A 19,711-nucleotide genomic window follows, 5' to 3' on the forward strand; every position below is an offset into this window, starting at 1 on the left:
GAGGGGGTATGGCAGCGGCTGCATGATTGTTCTGACAGGCACTGATCCGTGTTATCCGGTGGAGAAGGTGCCCTCCCGGCTGACTGTCCTGCCCCGTGTCTTTAACCATCAGCAAGTCGTTACGTCTGAAACACAGCTCACTCCTCCTCCTCATCACTATGCAAGCTCGGCACTGCTCACCAGCGCCTTGGCAAAGAACGACCCTGGGGAGAGAGAGATAAATCCAGTTGAATGACACGCAGAGAACAACAGAGACACTCTCAGACAGGGGATGCAAGTTTCTGTAAAGAATGAACATTTGACTGAACTGAGGCTCTGTCCTCCTTCACAGAATCCATTAAAAATCCATTCTCACTCAACACAGGCACTTCTTCCTTTCACTGGCTATTGATTTCTCTCAGGCGTTAGGGAGAAGAGAGTACTTCTTGTAAAACATTATGCCTACTCAGACATTGTACAATGTAAATGCATGGTAGTACAATCGCTCTCTAAATTAAATTAAGTTAAACATCCATCTTTGTTTTGCTGTGTTACTTTATCTCTGGACATTGCATAACATGTAATCAGTTTAGATTTAGTTGCATTTCATTTCTAGGTATCTGGAACAACATGTTTTGAAATGGAACAACTTTTTCGCTTCTGTTCTGTTCTGTTCTGAGAGTGTGATATAAACTGCTGTTGATGATGAGGGTTAAGAAAGTAGAGAATATAAGCTGTCCATAAGGAGTTTGTAGAGGTCTTCATAACGTGTCCATTAGTCATTTGTACACTGTCCATAAGATGTCTATAAAGAGTTCATATGATGTTAAAATGGTCTTCATAACCTGTCACAAGGAGTTCATAAAGTAACCATCCCTACCCTTCTGCAGCAGCAGTCCCAGGTAGTGTGGCCAGGTGCTGTTCTTAATAAGGTTATAACATGTCATAAGGTGTTCATAAGGTGTTCATAAAGAGTTCATAAGGTGTTCGTTCACCCCTCCTGCAGCAGCAGTCCCAGGTAGAGTGTGGCCAGGTGTTTCTCATCTACAGTCACAGTAATCTCCAGGTCCCTCAGCAGCTCAGTGTCCAGCCAGAACGACTGGTCACACAGGAAATTCTCCAGGCACCGCGCCACATAGCCTGGACATACAAACGAGACATATGTTCATAACATGTCATAAGGTGTTTATAACATGGCATATGGTGTTCGTAAGGTTCACCACGCCACATAGCCTGGAGACACAACAAAGTAAGATGAAGTTGTCCCTACATCCTGATGTAAGATCTGTTTTTTCCAGGCTGATGGTTTAGTTTAGGATCGGGTGAGGACACTGATCCGAGTTCTGCGCCTATTTGCAACTTCTAACCAGACCGGATGTAATAATCAGCCACCAGACTGTGTTAATGAGAGTTTGATCCAGGTCAGGTAGGATAGTACAGCTCACCTAGAGCCAGGTAGGTAGAGAACTTCCACATCTCCTCTACAGTCTTGAAGGTGATGACAAAGCTGTCCTTCTCAGCGTGGACAGACAGCAGACGGGCAGACAGGTCCTGTAGGGAGGCAGAAAAACCGAAGACATTGATGAAGAAACAGCGAGGATGCAGAGAAGGTCACTTTTATTCTCTACCAACCACTAGCATCTACATCAGAGAGAAACAACTTTTATCAGGACAACGGTTGGAACTGCACCTCTGGTCTAGGCGGGGTCATCTGTTTTGGCATGCCTTGAAGTCTAACCTCTAACCCCTGACCTATGACCTGTGACTAACCTTGAAGAGCTGGATGACGTCCTGACTGTTGCTCTCGACGACCCTGAGTCTGGTACGGAGCGCCTCCTGTAGCTCAGAGTCAGGTATTACACCTGAGCGCCGCCGACCGCTGAACACCAGCACCACGTCTACACACAAGCAGACACACACACTGTCAGTCTCGAGATCACAGGTGGGAGTATTGACTGCTACTGTGATATTGTAATGTAGAAATCAACATGCAGAGGTAAAACTTTTAGGAGTAACTTTTCCGAGTGTGTTACAGAGCCATTCTCAGTGAGTGTATTGTAGAGCCATGCTCAGGAAGTGTATTGTAGAGCCATTCTCAGGAAGTGTATTGTAGAGCCATTCTCAGGAAGTGTATTGTAGAGCCATTCTCAATGAAGTGTATTGTAGAGCCATTCTCAGTGAGTGTATTGTAGAGCCATTCTCAGTAAGTGTATTGTAGAGCCATTCTCAGGAAGTGTATTGTAGAGCCATGCTCAGTGAGTGTATTGTAGATCCATTCTCAGGAAGTGTATTGTAGAGCCATTCTCAGGATGTGTATTGTAGAGCCATTCTCAGGAAGTGTATTGTTAGAGCCATGCTCAGTGAGTGTAATAGAGCCATGCTCAGGGAGTGTATTGTAGAGCCATGCTCAGTGAGTGTATTGTAGAGCCATGCTCAGTGAGTGTATTGTGAGAGCCATTCTCAGTGAGTGTATTGTAGAGCCATGCTCAGTGAGTGTATTGTAGAGCCATGCTCAGTGAGTGTATTGTAGAGCCATGCTCGGGAGTGTATTGTAGAGCCATTCTCAGTGAGTGTATTGTAGAGCCATGCTCAGGAAGTGTATTGTAGAGCCATTCTCAGTGAGTGTATTGTAGAGCCATGGTCAAGGAGTGTATTGTAGAGCCATTCTCAGGAAGTGTATTGTAGAGCCATTCTCAGGAAGTGTATTGTAGAGCCATTCTCAGTGAGTGTATTGTAGAGCCATGCTCAGTGAGTGTATTGTAGAGCCATGCTCAGTGAGTGTATTGTAGAGCCATTCTCAGGAAGTGTATTGTAGAGCCATTCTCAGGAAGTGTATTGTAGAGACATTCTCAGTGAGTGTATTGTAGAGTCATTCTCAGGAAGTGTATTGTAGAGCCATGCTCAGGGAGTGTATTGTAGAGCCATGCTCAGGGAGGTATTGTAGAGCCATTCTCAGTGAGTGTATTGTAGAGCCATTCTCAGTGAGTGTATTGTAGAGCCATTCTCAGGGAGGTATTGTAGAGCCATGCTCAGGGAGTGTATTGTGAGCCATGCTCAGTGAGTGTATTGTGAGAGCCATTCTCAGGGAGTGTATTGTAGATCCATGCTCAGTGAGTGTATTGTAGAGCCATTCTCAGGAAGTGTATTGTAGAGCCATTCTCAGGGGAGTGTATTGTAGAGCCATGCTCAGTGAGTGTATTGTAGAGCCATTCTCAGGGAGTGTATTGTAGAGCCATTCTCAGTGTGTGTATTGTAGAGCCATTCTCAGGGAGTGTATTGTATAGCCATGCTCAGTGAGTGTATTGTAGAGCCATTCTCAGTGTGTGTATTGTAGAGCCATTCTCAGAGAGTGTATTGTAGAGCCATTCTCAGGAAGTGTATTGTAGAGCCATTCTCAGGGAGTGTATTGTAGAGCCATGCTCAGGGAGTGTATTGTTGAGCCATTCTCAGTGAGTGTATTGTAGAGCCATGCTCAGTGAGTGTATTGTAGAGCCATTCTCAGGAAGTGTATTGTAGAGCCATGCTCAGTGAGTGTATTGTAGAGCCAAGCTCAGTGAGTGTATTGTAGAGCCATTCTCAGGAAGTGTATTGTAGAGCCATTCTCAGGGAGTGTATTGTAGAGCCATTCTCAGGGAGTGTATTGTAGAGCCATTCTCAGGGAGTGTATTGTAGAGCCATTCTCAGGGAGTGTATTGTAGAGCCATTCTCAGGGAGTGTATTGTAGAGCCATTCTCAGGAAGTGTATATTAGAGCCATTCTCAGGAAGTGTATTGTAGAGCCATTCTCAGGGAGTGTATTGTAGAGCCATTCTCAGTGAGCTCATATAACACAGCAGCTGCTGCGTGTGTCAGTGTTAGACTAGGAATAACATAGCTATTACAGCCTTGAGTGACTCTTAGTGGAGTTTTAAAGGGACCCTTTAACATTAGGTCCATTTGGGGGAGAGCTACACTGGAACCTGCTGGAGGAAAGACACAGAGAACCGTAGAGTAGCTACGTTGCTGTGTCGACAGTAACGTTAACATTAAAGTCAGTTTTCTTACAGGATGTTGACATACTGTACAAACAGACAACATGAACGATACAGTGATTATATAGACGACTGTATAGAATACAGACAGGGTCAATAGAGGTGTAATGACAGCATCAACACAAACAGATCCACAATAAGCATCACACCACACAGCCATGACCAGCAGCTTTTAACACCGCAACGTTAGCAGTTAACACATCCATAGCAGGAATAGAGAGAGAAACACCCTGGCTGTCCCAAATAGCACCGTGTGGGTCAAAAGTAGCACCTATAGGTATTAGGGTACCATTTGGAACACATCCGTACAGAGTATCTGTGAGTAGAACAGTACCTGAGGAGAACCTCTCTCCCACGGCCAGTGACACGGTGCTTCCTCTGGTGAACGCCTCCTTCCTCTTCCAGTAACTATCCGACTCTACCTCCCCGCTCCCAGACTCCACCCCTGGAGAAGACAGGAAACAGAGGTCAGGTCAGGTCAGAGGAACCCTCAGGAAGGAACGGGTGAGACAGTTGTTTCGGGGGGGTTGATTTAAAATAGACTTTTGTGTCAGCTACATGTGATCTGTATGCAAGTGCAAGATCATCGAGCAACCTTGTTTTGTGACAACTGTGAAGAGGGAATGGAGACCACAATGCTTCATCGTATATCCTTCTGGAATGCAAACCAGTCAAGGTAACCAGACAAAGTGACCGAATTGGAGGTTTGACTCTGTTACTGTATGAGGAACCATTCACACTAAAAGTTACATATCTGCTGGTGTACAGTATATTCTGTGGTCCAGCTGATGAGGATTTCAACAGAGATTAGTCTGTTTCCTCCAGAACATCAACAGAACATAAATTGTCTATCAAAGCCCACCCATCTATTAACATACTGCCTCTCCCAGATGGTCTATTATAATATAACGACCTGCTTGAGCTGTCCTGACAGGGCTTTGTGACCGCTGGAGGCTTCCCCGTGTTGTGTGACACACACTTGCACGCGCAAACACACACACACACACACACACACACACACACACACACACACACACACACACAGAAACACATAAAAACAATCAAAAAGGCTTCATGAGCAGCTGGGCTGGCTTCCCCATGTTGTTGTCACATTGTACAGAGAGGATGTCTCAACACTTCCTCAACCTGGGACTGTTGAGGTTATTGTGTAATACAATGTTTCATTGTTTGCTACAGTACACATCCAGAAGCATTCAAACTCAACATTTGTCTGGGCAATATAACTCATGCAGGACTTAATTGGGATAGAAACAGCTGGATGTTTTGTGTCATCGAACGCTTTAAGGCTTTTACTGTAGTTACCTGGATTCATGACATCATTCCCTGGGAAGTGCTGATTGGTTCCCGCTAGTGTGTACGGTGGTTCTCTCCATAGTGCATCCAGCTCAGCAGGGGAGATGTCTGGGAGGGGGGAAGGAGATAAGTGTTACACACATCAGTAAAGGGTCGCGTTCCCCTGATCAGACGTTGCATGCATCAACCAATGGTTGCGTGCCATGTCATCAACTTTGCCGCCAGGCACCAGATTGTTATAACATATGAAGTGGTTAGCTAATGAATAAAATGTCTATCCAGGCATGTGTAAGATCTGACATGCGACAGCAATGCCTGGGCAGAGCATGCCCAGTGTCTGGGAATGGGGAAGGAAATTAGTGTAACACACATCAGTAAATGTCTGGGAGGGAGAAATGATATTAGTGGGACACACCCACCAGCAAATGTCGGGGAAGGAGATTAGTGTAACACAAAGTAGTAAACATCATCAAGGGGTGAATGTCAATGGTCTAAAGTGGATTCCTCTTTATATCTCCATCAATACTCTGATGAGGGGAAGGACACAAGGAAGGACACATTTACTAGTCCTGAAAGAAGATTGTTTTGAAAACGTTGTTGTATCACAAACAGATCACATTTGGGACCAAACAGCAAACAGTGAACAGACATGCATCGTCTTTACCAGAAAAGCAAATAGCCATCAGATAAAGTAAAACTGCATTTCTTAATCCTGGCCCTGGGGACCACAAGGAGTGCAAATGTTTGTTTTTGCCCTAGCGCTATGGCCTCACCAGCCACCCTGATCTACAGACAGATACTAGCACTATGGCCTCACCAGCCACCCTGATCTACAGACAGATACTAGCACTATGGCCTCACCAGCCACCCTGATCTACAGACAGATACTAGCACTATGGCCTCACCAGCCACCCTGATCTACAGACAGATACTAGCACTATGGCCTCACCAGCCACCCCTGATCTACAGACAGCTACTAGCACTATGGCCTCACCAGCCACCCTGATCTACAGACAGCTACTAGCACTATGGCCTCACCAGCCACCCTGATCTACAGACAGATACTAGCACTATGGCCTCACCAGCCACCCTGATCTACAGACAGCTACTAGCACTATGGCCTCACCAGCCACCCTGATCTACAGACAGATACTAGCACTATGGCCTCACCAGCCACCCTGATCTACAGACAGATACTAGCACTATGGCCTCACCAGCTACCCTGATCTACAGACAGCTACTAGCACTATGGCCTCACCAGCCACCCTGATCTACAGACAGATACTAGCACTATGGCCTCACCAGCCACCCTGATCTACAGACAGATACTAGCACTATGGCCTCACCAGCCACCCTGATCTACAGACAGCTACTAGCACTATGGCCTCACCAGCCACCCTGATCTACAGACAGATACTAACACTATGGCCTTACCAGCCACCCCTGATCTAGAGACAGATACTAGCACTATGGCCTCACCAGCCACCCTGATCTACAGACAGCTACTAGCACTATGGCCTCACCAGCCACCCTGATCTACAGACAGCTACTAGCACTATGGCCTCACCAGCCACCCCTGATCTACAGACAGATACTAGCACTATGGCCTCACCAGCCACCCTGATCTACAGACAGATACTAGCACTATGGCCTCACCAGCCACCCTGATCTACAGACAGATACTAGCACTATGGCCTCACCAGCCACCCTGATCTACAGACAGATACTAGCACTATGGCCTCACCAGCCACCCTGATCTACAGACAGCTACTAGCACTATGGCCTCACCCAGCCACCCTGATCTACAGACAGCTACTAGCACTATGGCCTCACCAGCCACCCTGATCTACAGACAGCTACTAGCACTATGGCCTCACCAGCCACCCTGATCTACAGACAGATACTAGCACTATGGCCTCACCAGCCACCCTGATCTACAGACAGATACTAGCACTATGGCCTCACCAGCCACCCTGATCTACAGACAGATACTAGCACTATGGCCTCACCAGCTACCCTGATCTACAGACAGATACTAGCACTATGGCCTCACCAGCCACCCTGATCTACAGACAGATACTAGCACTATGGCCTCACCAGCCACCCTGATCTACAGACAGCTACTAGCACTATGGCCTCACCAGCCACCCTGATCTACAGACAGCTACTAGCACTATGGCCTCACCAGCCACGCTGATCTACAGACAGCTACTAGCACTATGGCCTCACCAGCCACCCTGATCTACAGACAGATACTAGCACTATGGCCTCACCAGCCACCCTGATCTACAGACAGATACTAGCACTATGGCCTCACCAGCCACCCTGATCTACAGACAGATACTAGCACTATGGCCTCACCAGCCACCCTGATCTACAGACAGATACTAGCACTATGGCCTCACCAGCCACCCTGATCTACAGACAGATACTAGCACTATGGCCTCACCAGCCACCCTGATCTACAGACAGCTACTAGCACTATGGCCTCACCAGCCACCCTGATCTACAGACAGATACTAGCACTATGGCCTCACCAGCCACCCTGATCTACAGACAGATACTAGCACTATGGCCTCACCAGCCACCCTGATCTACAGACAGCTACTAGCACTATGGCCTCACCAGCCACCCTGATCTACAGACAGCTACTAGCACTATGGCCTCACCAGCCACCCTGATCTACAGACAGATACTAGCACTATGGCCTCACCAGCCACCCTGATCTACAGACAGATACTAGCACTATGGCCTCACCAGCCACCCTGATCTACAGACAGCTACTAGCACTATGGCCTCACCAGCCACCCTGATCTACAGACAGCTACTAGCACTATGGCCTCACCAGCCACCCTGATCTACAGACAGCTACTAGCACTATGGCCTCACCAGCCACGCTGATCTACAGACAGATACTAGCACTACACACCTGGTTCAAATAATTGAAGCTTGATGATGAGTTGATTATTAGATGTAGATGTGTAGTGCTCGGGCAATAACACAAATGTGTACCCCCTGGTGTCCAGGGACCAGGATTGGAAAGCGCTGTGGTAAGAGTCGACAGGGGAAGGGAAACACAATGACCCACAGACACACGTCTGCACTGGCATCATCAGCCAAAAACCCCACACATCACTGAGCGTTACCCATGAGACAACAGCTCAGTAAGACGAGAGAACATTCAGACCAGAACACACTCAGACAAGAACAAGCATGCCCTCTAAATACAACAAAACAACGGTCAGCCTTTGTGTATTGTATACAAAACTGCATTGGTAAGCCACGGCTGACGGTCAATGTCACAATTGTCTTCATGTTTTTTGAACTTGTCATAATAGTGGTAATATTACCGAACATAGCAGAGAGACTCTCTACACTGGACAAAGCATAAAGACAATACACAATGATTGACTGATCTGTTATCCTGCACTTAGACACAGAACACAACGAACTGCACAGTTTAGTAACAATGTGACTGACAGTACTGCCACTACAGTACACACAACAAGCACAATCAGACACCACCTAACACAGCGTCACACTGACACACCATGCCCTGTACTATACTATACCTTCATGGGATAGCCTGTTACCCATATCATATAGATATACCTACAGCAGCAGTGTCTGTCTGAACGAGACAGTTACTGCTCTCTGTCTTCTCATGTTAGTGACCGACTAGCCTCAGCTCCAGGCTGTGGGTACTGACGGCAAGGTGACGTGGAACCAACCTGGGAAGAAAGGGCAGCGTTTGAGGAGCGGAGAGCAGCAGGAGGATGAGGAGGCCCGGAGAGGAGGGAAACAGCACCATGTGTACCAGCAGCTTACAGCTCCTAGAAATCAATGATGCCAACTGTTCTCAGCTACTAGGCTTTCAGACTGTCTGGCGGTTTGGCAGTCTGGCTCTGTCTATCTTTCTCTGAGGCAACACTCACTGTCACTCTCTCTTGTTCTGAGCTATCTCTCTCTCTCTCTCTCTCTCTCTCCAGTGTAGGATGTCTGCTCTGTCACTCTCTGCAGAGCTTCTTCCTGTATCTCTATCACCCCATCAATTCTCTCTCTCATTCTCTCTCCTTTCTTTCTCTGGAAATTCATCTCTCCCGTCTACCCCCCCTCCACCACCCACCTCTCTCTCTCTCTCTCTCTCTAGCTGCTGCCCAGTCTATGAACACAAAGCACTCTCTTCTGATGGCATGTGTGTGTTGGCTGGTCAGTGAGAGAGAGTGTGTGTATGGTCACTGAGTGTGTGTGTTTGTGTGTATGGTCACTGAGTGTGTGTGTGTTTGTGTGTATGGTCACTGAGTGTGTGTGTGTGTGTTTGTGTGTATGGTCACTGAGTGTGTGTGTGCGTGTGTGTGTATGGTCCCTGAGTGTGTGTTTGCGTGTGACTCCTTACTGTAAGTCTCTCTGGATAAGAGCGTCTACTAAATGACTCACTACTGTAAGTCTCTCTGGATAAGAGCATCTGCTAAATGACTAAAATGTAAGTATTGAAACATCATGTTGTAGCACTACTGAATCAAGAGTTGTGCAACACCTTGCCAGAAACAGGAATCATTATCAAAACAGTTTGAAAATATTTGTATGGTGTTTTGAGTCCAGTTAAGTGCAGAATTTTCCAAATGTTGTAAATGGGATTCCCTCCTCTTATTGTTTATTCCCTCCTCTTATTGTTTATTCCCTCCTCTTATTGTTTATTCCCTCCTCTTATTGTTTATTCCCTGCTCTTATTGTTTATTCCCTCCTCTTATTGTTTATTCCCTCCTCTTATTGTTTATTCCCTCCTCTTATTGTTTATTCCCTCCTCTTATTGTTTATTCCCTGCTCTTATTGTTTATTCCCTCCTCTTATTGTTTATTCCCTCCTCTTATTGTTTATTCCCTCCTCTTATTGTTTATTCCCTGCTCTTATTGTTTATTCCCTGCTCTTATTGTTTATTCCCTCCTCTTATTGTTTATTCCCTCCTCTTATTGTTTATTCCCTGCTCTTATTGTTTATTCCCTCCTCTTATTGTTTATTCCCTCCTCTTATTGTTTATTCCCTCCTCTTATTGTTTATTCCCTGCTCTTATTGTTTATTCCCTGCTCTTATTGTTTATTCCCTCCTCTTATTGTTTATTCCCTGCTCTTATTGTTTATTCCCTGCTCTTATTGTTTATTTCCTGATCTTATTGTTTATTCCCTGTTCTTATTGTTTATTCCCTCCTCTTATTGTTTATTCCCTCCTCTTATTGTTTATTCCCTCCTCTTATTGTTTATTCCCTGCTCTTATTGTTTATTCCCTGTTCTTATTGTTTATTTCCTGATCTTATTGTTTATTCCCTCCTCTTATTGTTTATTCCCTGCTCTTATTGTTTATTCCCTCCTCTTATTGTTTATTCCCTGCTCTTATTGTTTATTCCCTGTTCTTATTGTTTATTTCCTGATCTTATTGTTTATTCCCTCCTCTTATTGTTTATTCCCTGCTCTTATATGGTGTGTTGATAAACTCAAGCCAGCAGTATTAACTAAAAAGCAGGCCCTAATTTGCACAAACAAACGAATGCAAAACTACATCTAGCATAAAGAAAACTGATCAATGAATGCTTGCCTTGGACTATTAGCATAGCAGCCATTAGCGGCCGAAATGCTACACAAAACCAGTGGTGGAAAAAGTACCCAATTGTCATACTTGTGTAAAAGTATAGATACCTTAAAAGAAAGTTACTCAAGTTAAAGTCACCCCGTACAATACTACTTGAGTAAAAGTCTAAAAGTATTTGGTTTTAAATATACATAAGTATAAAAGGTTAATTACATTTTTTTAATATACTTAAGTATCAAAAGTGAAAGTAAAAGTATACATTTCAAATTCCTTAAATTAATCAAAGTGGACGGCACCATGTTCTTGTTTTTAATTACAGATAGCCAGGGTCACACTCCAACACTAAGACATTATTTACAGATAGCCAGGGTCACACTCCAACACTCAGACATTATTTACAGATAGCCAGGGTCACACTCCAACACTCAGACATTATTAACAGATAGCCAGGGTCACACTCCAACACTCAGACATTATTTACAGATAGCCAGGGGACAACTCCAACACTCAGACATTATTTACAGATAGCCAGGGTCACACTCCAACACTCAGACATTATTTACAGATAGCCAGGGGACAACTCCAACACTCAGACATTATTTACAGATTGCCAGGGTCACAGTCCAACACTCAGACATTGTTTACAAAAGATGCATTTGTGTTTAGTGAGTCTGCCAGGCCAGAGGCGGTAGGGATGACCAGGGATGTTCTCTGTTTAGTGAGTCCGCCAGGCCAGAGGCAGTAGGGATGACCAGGGATGTTCTCTGTTTAGTGAGTCCGCCAGGCCAGAGGCAGTAGGGATGACCAGGGATGTTCTCTCTTTAGTGAGTCCGCCAGGCCAGAGGCAGTAGGGATGACCAGGGATGTTCTCTGTTTAGTGAGTCCGCCAGGCCAGAGGCAGTAGGGATGACCAGGGATGTTCTCTGTTTAGTGAGTCCTCCAGGCCAGAGGCAGTAGGGATGACCACGTATTCTCCTGATAAGTGCATGAATTTTACAATCTTCTTGCTCTGCTAAGCATTCAAAATGTATTGAGTACTTTGGGTTGTCAGGGAACGCGTATGGAGTAAAAAGTACAATATTTTCTTTAGGAATGTAGTGAAGTAAAAGTAAAAGTTGTCAAAAATTTATATAGTAAAGTAAAGTACAGATACCCCAAAAACAACTCAAGTAGTACTTTAAAGTACTTTACACCACCGCACAAAACACATGTTCTTGTTAAGTGAATTCCTCTTCTTTTCTCTTCTTCGATGTGATAACATTTGGTACTCACATTTTAATTGACGCACACTTTCTTGGATTGTTTCGGAGAGTCTCACCTGAGTGTTTGGTGTGCTCTCACCTGTCTGAGTTCATGAAGGACCAAATAGAGGGGAAGCGCCCGCAAACTCTCCTGTTTTTACACTTGACCATAGAGTGATCTATAGGGCACTCAGCCACGCGGAGATATGGTTGAGTGGGTAACATTCCAAACTAATTTGCTATCTTAATAACGTCCCACAAGTCAGGGGTTCAAATTTCCGCTTGTCCCACTTTCACTCCTTCTCTGTATCCTCATGTTTCTAATCTGTGTATATAAAGCATTGAAGATATAAAGGTGGAATTCCACACAGAAAAAGCTGGAATTCCTATTCAGACTTGAGATCAGTTGACTTAACATGGACTTATGTCAAATAATGCCCATATTTTATTCACTCAAGTCCATGTTCAGTCTATATATCTCAAGTCTGAATAGTGCCCTATGTGCTCAGTGTAACAAGGGTGGTTCAACACAACAGTTAAGACTGAAGACTGGCTGAGTGGACAGTGTTTTGACAAGCAGGAGACCCGGATTCAAATCCATGTTGTCATACACACAACAGCTTTATGGTGTACATGTTGTCTCTGCTATAAGTTAGACATGTTGTCTCTGCTATAAACTGGACATGTTGTCTCTGCTATAAGTTGGACATGTTGTCTCTGCTATAAGTTGGACATGTTGTCTCTGCTATAAGTTGGACATGTTGTCTCTGCTATAAACTGGACATGTTGTCTCTGCTATAAACTGGACATGTTGTCTCTGCTATAAACTGGACATGTTGTCTCTGCTATGAGTTGGACATGTTGTCTCTGCTATAAGTTAGACATGTTGTCTCTGCTATAAGTTGGACATGTTGTCTCTGTTATAAGTTGGACATGTTGTCTCTGCTATAAGTTGGACATGTTGTCTCTGCTATAAGTTGGACATGTTGTCTCTGCTATAAGTTGGACATGTTGTCTCTGCTATAAGTTGGACATGTTGTCTCTGCTATAAACTGGACATGTTGTCTCTGCTATAAGTTGGACATGTTGTCTCTGCTATAAGTTGGACATGTTGTCTCTGTTATAAATTGGACATGTTGTCTCTGCTATAAGTTGGACATGTTGTCTCTGCTATAAGTTGGACATGTTGTCTCTGCTATAAGTTAGACATGTTGTCTCTGCTATAAGTTGGACATGTTGTCTCCGCTATAAGTTAGACATGTTGTCTCTGCTATAAACTGGACATGTTGTCTCTGCTATAAGTTAGACATGTTGTCTCTGTTATAAACTGGACATGTTGTCTCTGCTATAAACTGGACATGTTGTCTCTGCTATAAGTTAGACATGTTGTCTCTGTTATAAACTGGACATGTTGTCTCTGCTATAAACTGGACATGTTATCTCTGCTATAAACTGGACATGTTGTCTCTGCTATAAGTTAGACATGTTGTCTCTGCTATAAGTTGGGACATGTTGTCTCTGCTATAAGTTGGACATGTTGTCTCTGCTATAAACTGGACATGTTGTCTCTGCTATAAGTTGGACATGTTGTCTCTGTTATAAGTTGGGACATGTTGTCTCTGCTATAAACTGGACATGTTGTCTCCGCTATGAGTTAGACATGTTGTCTCTGTTATAAGTTGGACATGTTGTCTCTGCTATAAACTGGACATGTTGTCTCTGCTATAAACTGGACATGTTGTCTCTGCTATAAGTTGGACATGTTGTCTCTGCTATAAGTTGGGACATGTTGTCTCTGCTATAAACTGGACATGTTGTCTCTGCTATAAATTGGACATGTTGTCTCTGCTATAAGTTGGGACATGTTGTCTCTGCTATAAGTTGGGACATGTTGTCTCTGCTATAAGTTGGGACATGTTGTCTCTGCTATAAGTTGGGACATGTTGTCTCTGCTATAAGTTGGGACATGTTGTCTCTGTTATAAACTGGACATGTTGTCTCTGCTATAAGTTAGACATGTTGTCTCTGCTATAAGTTGGGACATGTTGTCTCTGCTATAAGTTGGACATGTTGTCTCTGCTATAAACTGGACATGTTGTCTCTGCTATAAGTTAGACATGTTGTCTCTGCTATAAGTTGGGACATGTTGTCTCTGCTATAAGTTGGACATGTTGTCTCTGCTATAAACTGGACATGTTGTCTCTGCTATAAGTTGGACATGTTGTCTCTGTTATAAGTTGGACATGTTATCTCTGCTATAAACTGGACATGTTGTCTCTGCTATAAGTTGGACATGTTATCTCTGCTATAAGTTGGACATGTTGTCTCTGCTATAAGTTGGACATGTTATCTCTGCTATAAGTTGGACATGTTGTCTCTGCTATAAGTTGGACATGTTGTCTCTGCTATAAGTTGGACATGTTGTCTCTGCTATAAGTTGGGACATGTTGTCTCTGCTATAAGTTGGACATGTTATCTCTGCTATAAGTTGGACATGTTGTCTCTGCTATAAGTTGGACATGTTGTCTCTGTTATAAGTTGGACATGTTATCTCTGCTATAAGTTGGACATGTTGTCTCTGCTATAAGTTGGACATGTTATCTCTGCTATAAGTTGGACATGTTGTCTCTGCTATAAGTTGGACATGTTGTCTCTGCTATAAGTTGGACATGTTGTCTCTGCTATAAGTTGGGACATGTTGTCTCTGCTATAAGTTGGACATGTTATCTCTGCTATAAGTTGGACATGTTGTCTCTGCTATAAGTTGGACATGTTGTCTCTGCTATAAGTTGGACATGTTGTCTCTGCTATAAGTTGGACATGTTGTCTCTGCTATAAGTTGGACATGTTGTCTCTGCTATAAACTGGACATGTTGTCTCTGCTATAAGTTGGACATGTTGTCTCTGCTATAAGTTGGACATGTTATCTCTGCTATAAACTGGACATGTTGTCTCTCTTATAAGTTGGACATGTTGTCTCTGCTATAAGTTGGACATGTTGTCTCTGCTATAAGTTGGACATGTTGTCTCTGCTATAAGTTGGACATGTTGTCTCTGCTATAAGTTGGACATGTTATCTCTGCTATAAACTGGACATGTTGTCTCTCTTATAAGTTGGACATGTTGTCTCTGCTATAAGTTGGACATGTTGTCTCTGCTATAAGTTGGGACATGTTGTCTCTGCTATAAGTTGGACATGTTGTCTCTGCTATAAACTGGACATGTTGTCTCTCTTATAAGTTGGACATGTTATCTCTGCTATAAGTTGGGACATGTTGTCTCTGCTATAAGTTGGACATGTTGTCTCTGCTATAAGTTGGACATGTTGTCTCTGCTATAAGTTGGGACATGTTGTCTCTGTTATAAACTGGACATGTTGTCTCTGCTATAAGTTGGACATGTTGTCTCTGCTATAAGTTGGGACATGTTGTCTCTGTTATAAGTTGGACATGTTGTCTCTGCTATAAACTGGACATGTTGTCTCTGCTATAAATTGGACATGTTATCTTTGCTATAAGTTGGGACATGTTGTCTCTGCTATAAGTTGGACATGTTGTCTCTGCTATAAACTGGACATGTTGTCTCTGCTATAAATTGGACATGTTATCTTTGCTATAAGTTGGGACATGTTGTCTCTGCTATAAGTTGGACATGTCGTCTCTGCTATAAGTTGGACATGTTGTCTCCGCTATAAGTTAGACATGTTGTCTCTGCTATAAACTGGACATGTTGTCTCTGCTATAAGTTGGACATGTTGTCTCTGCTATAAGTTGGACATGTTGTCTCTGCTATAAACTGGACATGTTGTCTCTGCTATAAACTGGACATGTTGTCTCTGCTATAAGTTGGGACATGTTGTCTCTGCTATAAGTTGGACATGTTGTCTCTGCTATAAACTGGACATGTTGTCTCTCTTATAAGTTGGACATGTTGTCTCTGCTATAAGTTGGACATGTTGTCTCTGTTATGAGTTGGACATGTTGTCTCTGCTATAAGTTGGACATGTTGTCTCTGCTATAAACTGGACATGTTGTCTCTCTTATAAGTTGGACATGTTGTCTCTGCTATAAACTGGACATGTTGTCTCTGTTATGAGTTGGACATGTTGTCTCTGCTATAAATTGGACATGTTATCTCTGCTATAAACTGGACATGTTGTCTCTGCTATAAGTTGGGACATGTTGTCTCTGCTATAAGTTGGACATGTTGTCTCTGTTATAAACTGGACATGTTGTCTCTGCTATAAGTTAGACATGTTGTCTCTGCTATAAGTTGGGACATGTTGTCTCTGCTATAAGTTGGGACATGTTGTCTCTGCTTTATGCATGTTACATAACCCTAAACATTTTGAATGTAACATCATTTATAATCTCACAATGAGCCTGGCAACTGTAGTAGTAATGAGTGCTATTGCCTTTCCTAGGAAAAGTATTACATTCCCACTGTCCTCTTTAGACATATTCCAGAAAAGTTGGACAAATATGACAGCTCTGTCTATTAATCTCAATACATTTCTAAAATGTGTCACTCGAAATGAATGTATAAAAATATTATTGTAATTTGATGCTGACTTTTACATTTTCTGAAACCCCAGAAAGGCGTTTTCACAGCTCTCTCTTAAAAACACCCATATTACCAGAGTGTACCTTGAGATTAATTCAAATGTCTGCCACAGTACAGTTTCAGAGTACTTCCATTCTGTTTTAAACACATTCTACTGTATGTATCAAAACACATTGGGTTCACATTCAAACAGATGTTAGCTTAGGAGAACTACTTCTCATGGTTTCAGTAGACAATCAGGTGTTCAAATCAAATCACAATTTATTGGTCACATATGTAAGAGTATAGCTTCCGTCCCTCTCCTCACCCCAACCTGGGCTTGAACCAGGGACCCTCTGCACACATCAACAACTGACACCCACGAAGCATCGTTACCCATCGTGCCACAAAAGCCGCGGCCCTTGCAGAGCAAGGGGAACAACTACTTCAGGTCTCAGAGCGAGTGACGTCACCCGATTGAAACGTTATTAGCGCGCACCACCGCTAACTAACTAGCCATTTCACATCGGTTACACATACACATATTTAGCAGATGTTATTGCGGGTGTAGTGAAATGCTTGTGTTCCTAGTTCCCAACAGTGCAGTAGTATGTTTTGAGTCTTTCTATTTTAACAGCGTGGAAACATCAACCCAATGCAAATGGCCTCCTGTCCACTTCTCTCTCTGTCTCGCTGTCATCCATTTTTTGTTCAGGTTAAAGTGAAGAAAAGAAGGATGAGGATGCTCCTTCTCTAGAAACATCACTGGTCCACGGCAGTGTCCCAAATGGCACTCTATATCCCTCTGTAGTGCACTACGTTTCACCACAGCCTTATGGGCCTTGGTCAAAAGTGTGCACTTCATAGGGAATAAGGTAGCATTTGGGATGAAACCCCGTGTCCTGATTGAATGGGTGTGATTCTTGTGTGTCAGACAGCTGTAAACAGCCTGAAGGTGTGTCGGGTCAGAACCTCTTAGAGGAGAAACAACACTGTTTCCAGACACTTCCAGACACATTACAGATAAATCTAACAGAGCAGGATGTGTCCCAAATGGAACCCTATTCCCTATTTAGTTCACTACTTTTTACCAGAGCCCAATATGGTCAAAAACCCTATCAGAAGCCCTATCAAAAACCCTATCAGAAACCATATCAGAAGCCCTATCAGAAGCCCTATCAGAAGCCCTATCAGAAGCCCTATCAGAAGCCATATCAAAAATCCTATCAGAAGCCCTATCAGAAGCCCTATCAGAAGCCCTATCAAAAACCCTATCAGAAGCCATATCAGAAGCCCTATCAAAAGCCCTATCAAAAACCCTATCAAAAACCCATATCAGAAGCCATATCAGAAGCCCTATCAAAAACCCTATCAGAAGCCCTATCAGAAGAGCAAAACGTGGAAATGACACGGGCAAGAGTCTAACAGAGAATACATACCAATATCTTCATCATCATATCACAGACTGGATCATACTGGTTATATTGATGGAACAATCAGTCATCTGATTCTAATGTAGCCTACTGTACCAGTCAAACGTTTGGACACACCTACTCATTCAAGGGTTTTTCTTTATTTTTACTATTTTCTACATTGTAGAATAATAGTGAAGACAATAAACTAAGAAATAACACATATGGAATCATGTAGTAATCAAAAAAGTGAGTTTATTCAAAGTAGCCACAGGAAATAAGGAAACTGTATGGCTGTGGGGTAAGTGTGTGTGAAATGGATGTCAGTGAGGTACAGGGGTAACATGAGACAGACAGGGGGCTCTAAGTTTAGCCTAACCACCTGGTACAACACACGCCTGTGTGGCCGTGACTGAACTACTTTTGGGAGATTCCCTCACTGTAGTACAGAAAAACACACTTCTCTATTGCAAATCCTAGTCTAACGATCACACATTATCCATTGATCTCTTTAATTGGCTATGCCCTCAGAGGGGAATGGCATATATAGAGAGAGAGAGACAGAGAGAGAGAGAGAGCGAGAGAGAGACTGTTACGTCATGCCAATAAAGCTAATTTTATTTTATTGAGAGAGAGAGGGAGAGGAGAGAGAGAGAGAGAGAGAGAGAGAGAGAGAGAGAGACTGTTACGTTATGCCCATAAAGAAAATGTAATTTAATTGAGAGAGGGAGAGAGAGAGAGAGAGAGAGAGAGAGAGAGAGAGTAGGACTAACACAAACAGCATAAGTTCCAGACAAAATGGGACTCAAACATACTCAATACAGCCAGATAGAGAGAAGAGAGTGTGTCTCACCTCTGTCCTGCTGTCTGCTCTCTCCTGTCACTTCATTCGTCATGAGGGTGGTATTGGTACAGTAGTCCAGTATAGTAGTCCCAGTGTGTCCTCAGTCTGTTTACCCCCAGTGAGGGAAACTTTCCCCTCCACCAGGTTAAAGCCCAGTCATTCTGCTCCTGTCCCTGTGTTTGGAAAGAGCAACGGACTGTAATGAACGCAGCCGGGAGAGTTTCTGACAGTGTGTGAGAACAGAGTGTGTGACAGTGTGTGAGAAGAGAGTGTGTTTGTGAGAAGATAATGTGTGTATGTCAGGGGCAGCATAACTCCGACAACTGAGGAAGTACTGAAACTCCTCCCCCTCGACTAACTTCTATGGGACAGGGTTTCCACTAGATAACAACCATTAAGTCAGATTCCACAGTCACAAAGTAAAAAAAAAAGCCACAAAAAACCCCCCAAAAAATAAATATAAAAAAGAGAAATTGTAGAAATGGGCAGGGTTTAGCCATCATTCTAACTTTGGGGCTGTGTTAACTAGTGATGAGTCTTAACACATGCTGCGGTAATGTCCAACATGTAATGTTTTATTTTATATCAAGTTGAGTCTGAAGTCATCAAATTTGTGTCTCGAGTCCACAACTCTGTTGACGACCATGGGACGGTGCACCTCTCTCTATCTCGCATTCTTTCTTTCTCTCTCTCTTTCTTTCTCTCTCTCGCTTTCTCGCTTTCTTTCTTTCTTTTTCTCTCTCTTTTCCTCCCTCCTCTCTCTCTC

The 19,711-nt window shown here is 43.5% G+C and overlaps 1 protein-coding gene across 1 annotated transcript; it reads right to left on the minus strand.

The window, feature by feature from the left end:
- Positions 1 to 156: 156 nt before the first annotated feature.
- On the minus strand, positions 157 to 19,290 carry LOC123731774 (SH3 domain and tetratricopeptide repeat-containing protein 2-like). Its single transcript, XM_045711175.1, has 7 exons — positions 18,955 to 19,290; positions 5,333 to 5,431; positions 4,344 to 4,454; positions 1,750 to 1,877; positions 1,425 to 1,530; positions 975 to 1,119; positions 157 to 202 (listed from the first exon to the last, which is right to left on the minus strand). Exons 1-7 carry the CDS (start codon positions 18,995 to 18,997, stop codon positions 157 to 159), a joined length of 678 nt encoding a protein of 225 aa, XP_045567131.1. The 5' UTR covers positions 18,998 to 19,290.
- Between the last annotated feature and the right edge of the window lie 421 nt (positions 19,291 to 19,711).

Source organism: Salmo salar, unplaced genomic scaffold (assembly GCF_905237065.1).
Source record: "Salmo salar unplaced genomic scaffold, Ssal_v3.1, whole genome shotgun sequence".
Classification (NCBI taxonomy): Eukaryota; Metazoa; Chordata; class Actinopteri; order Salmoniformes; family Salmonidae; genus Salmo; species Salmo salar.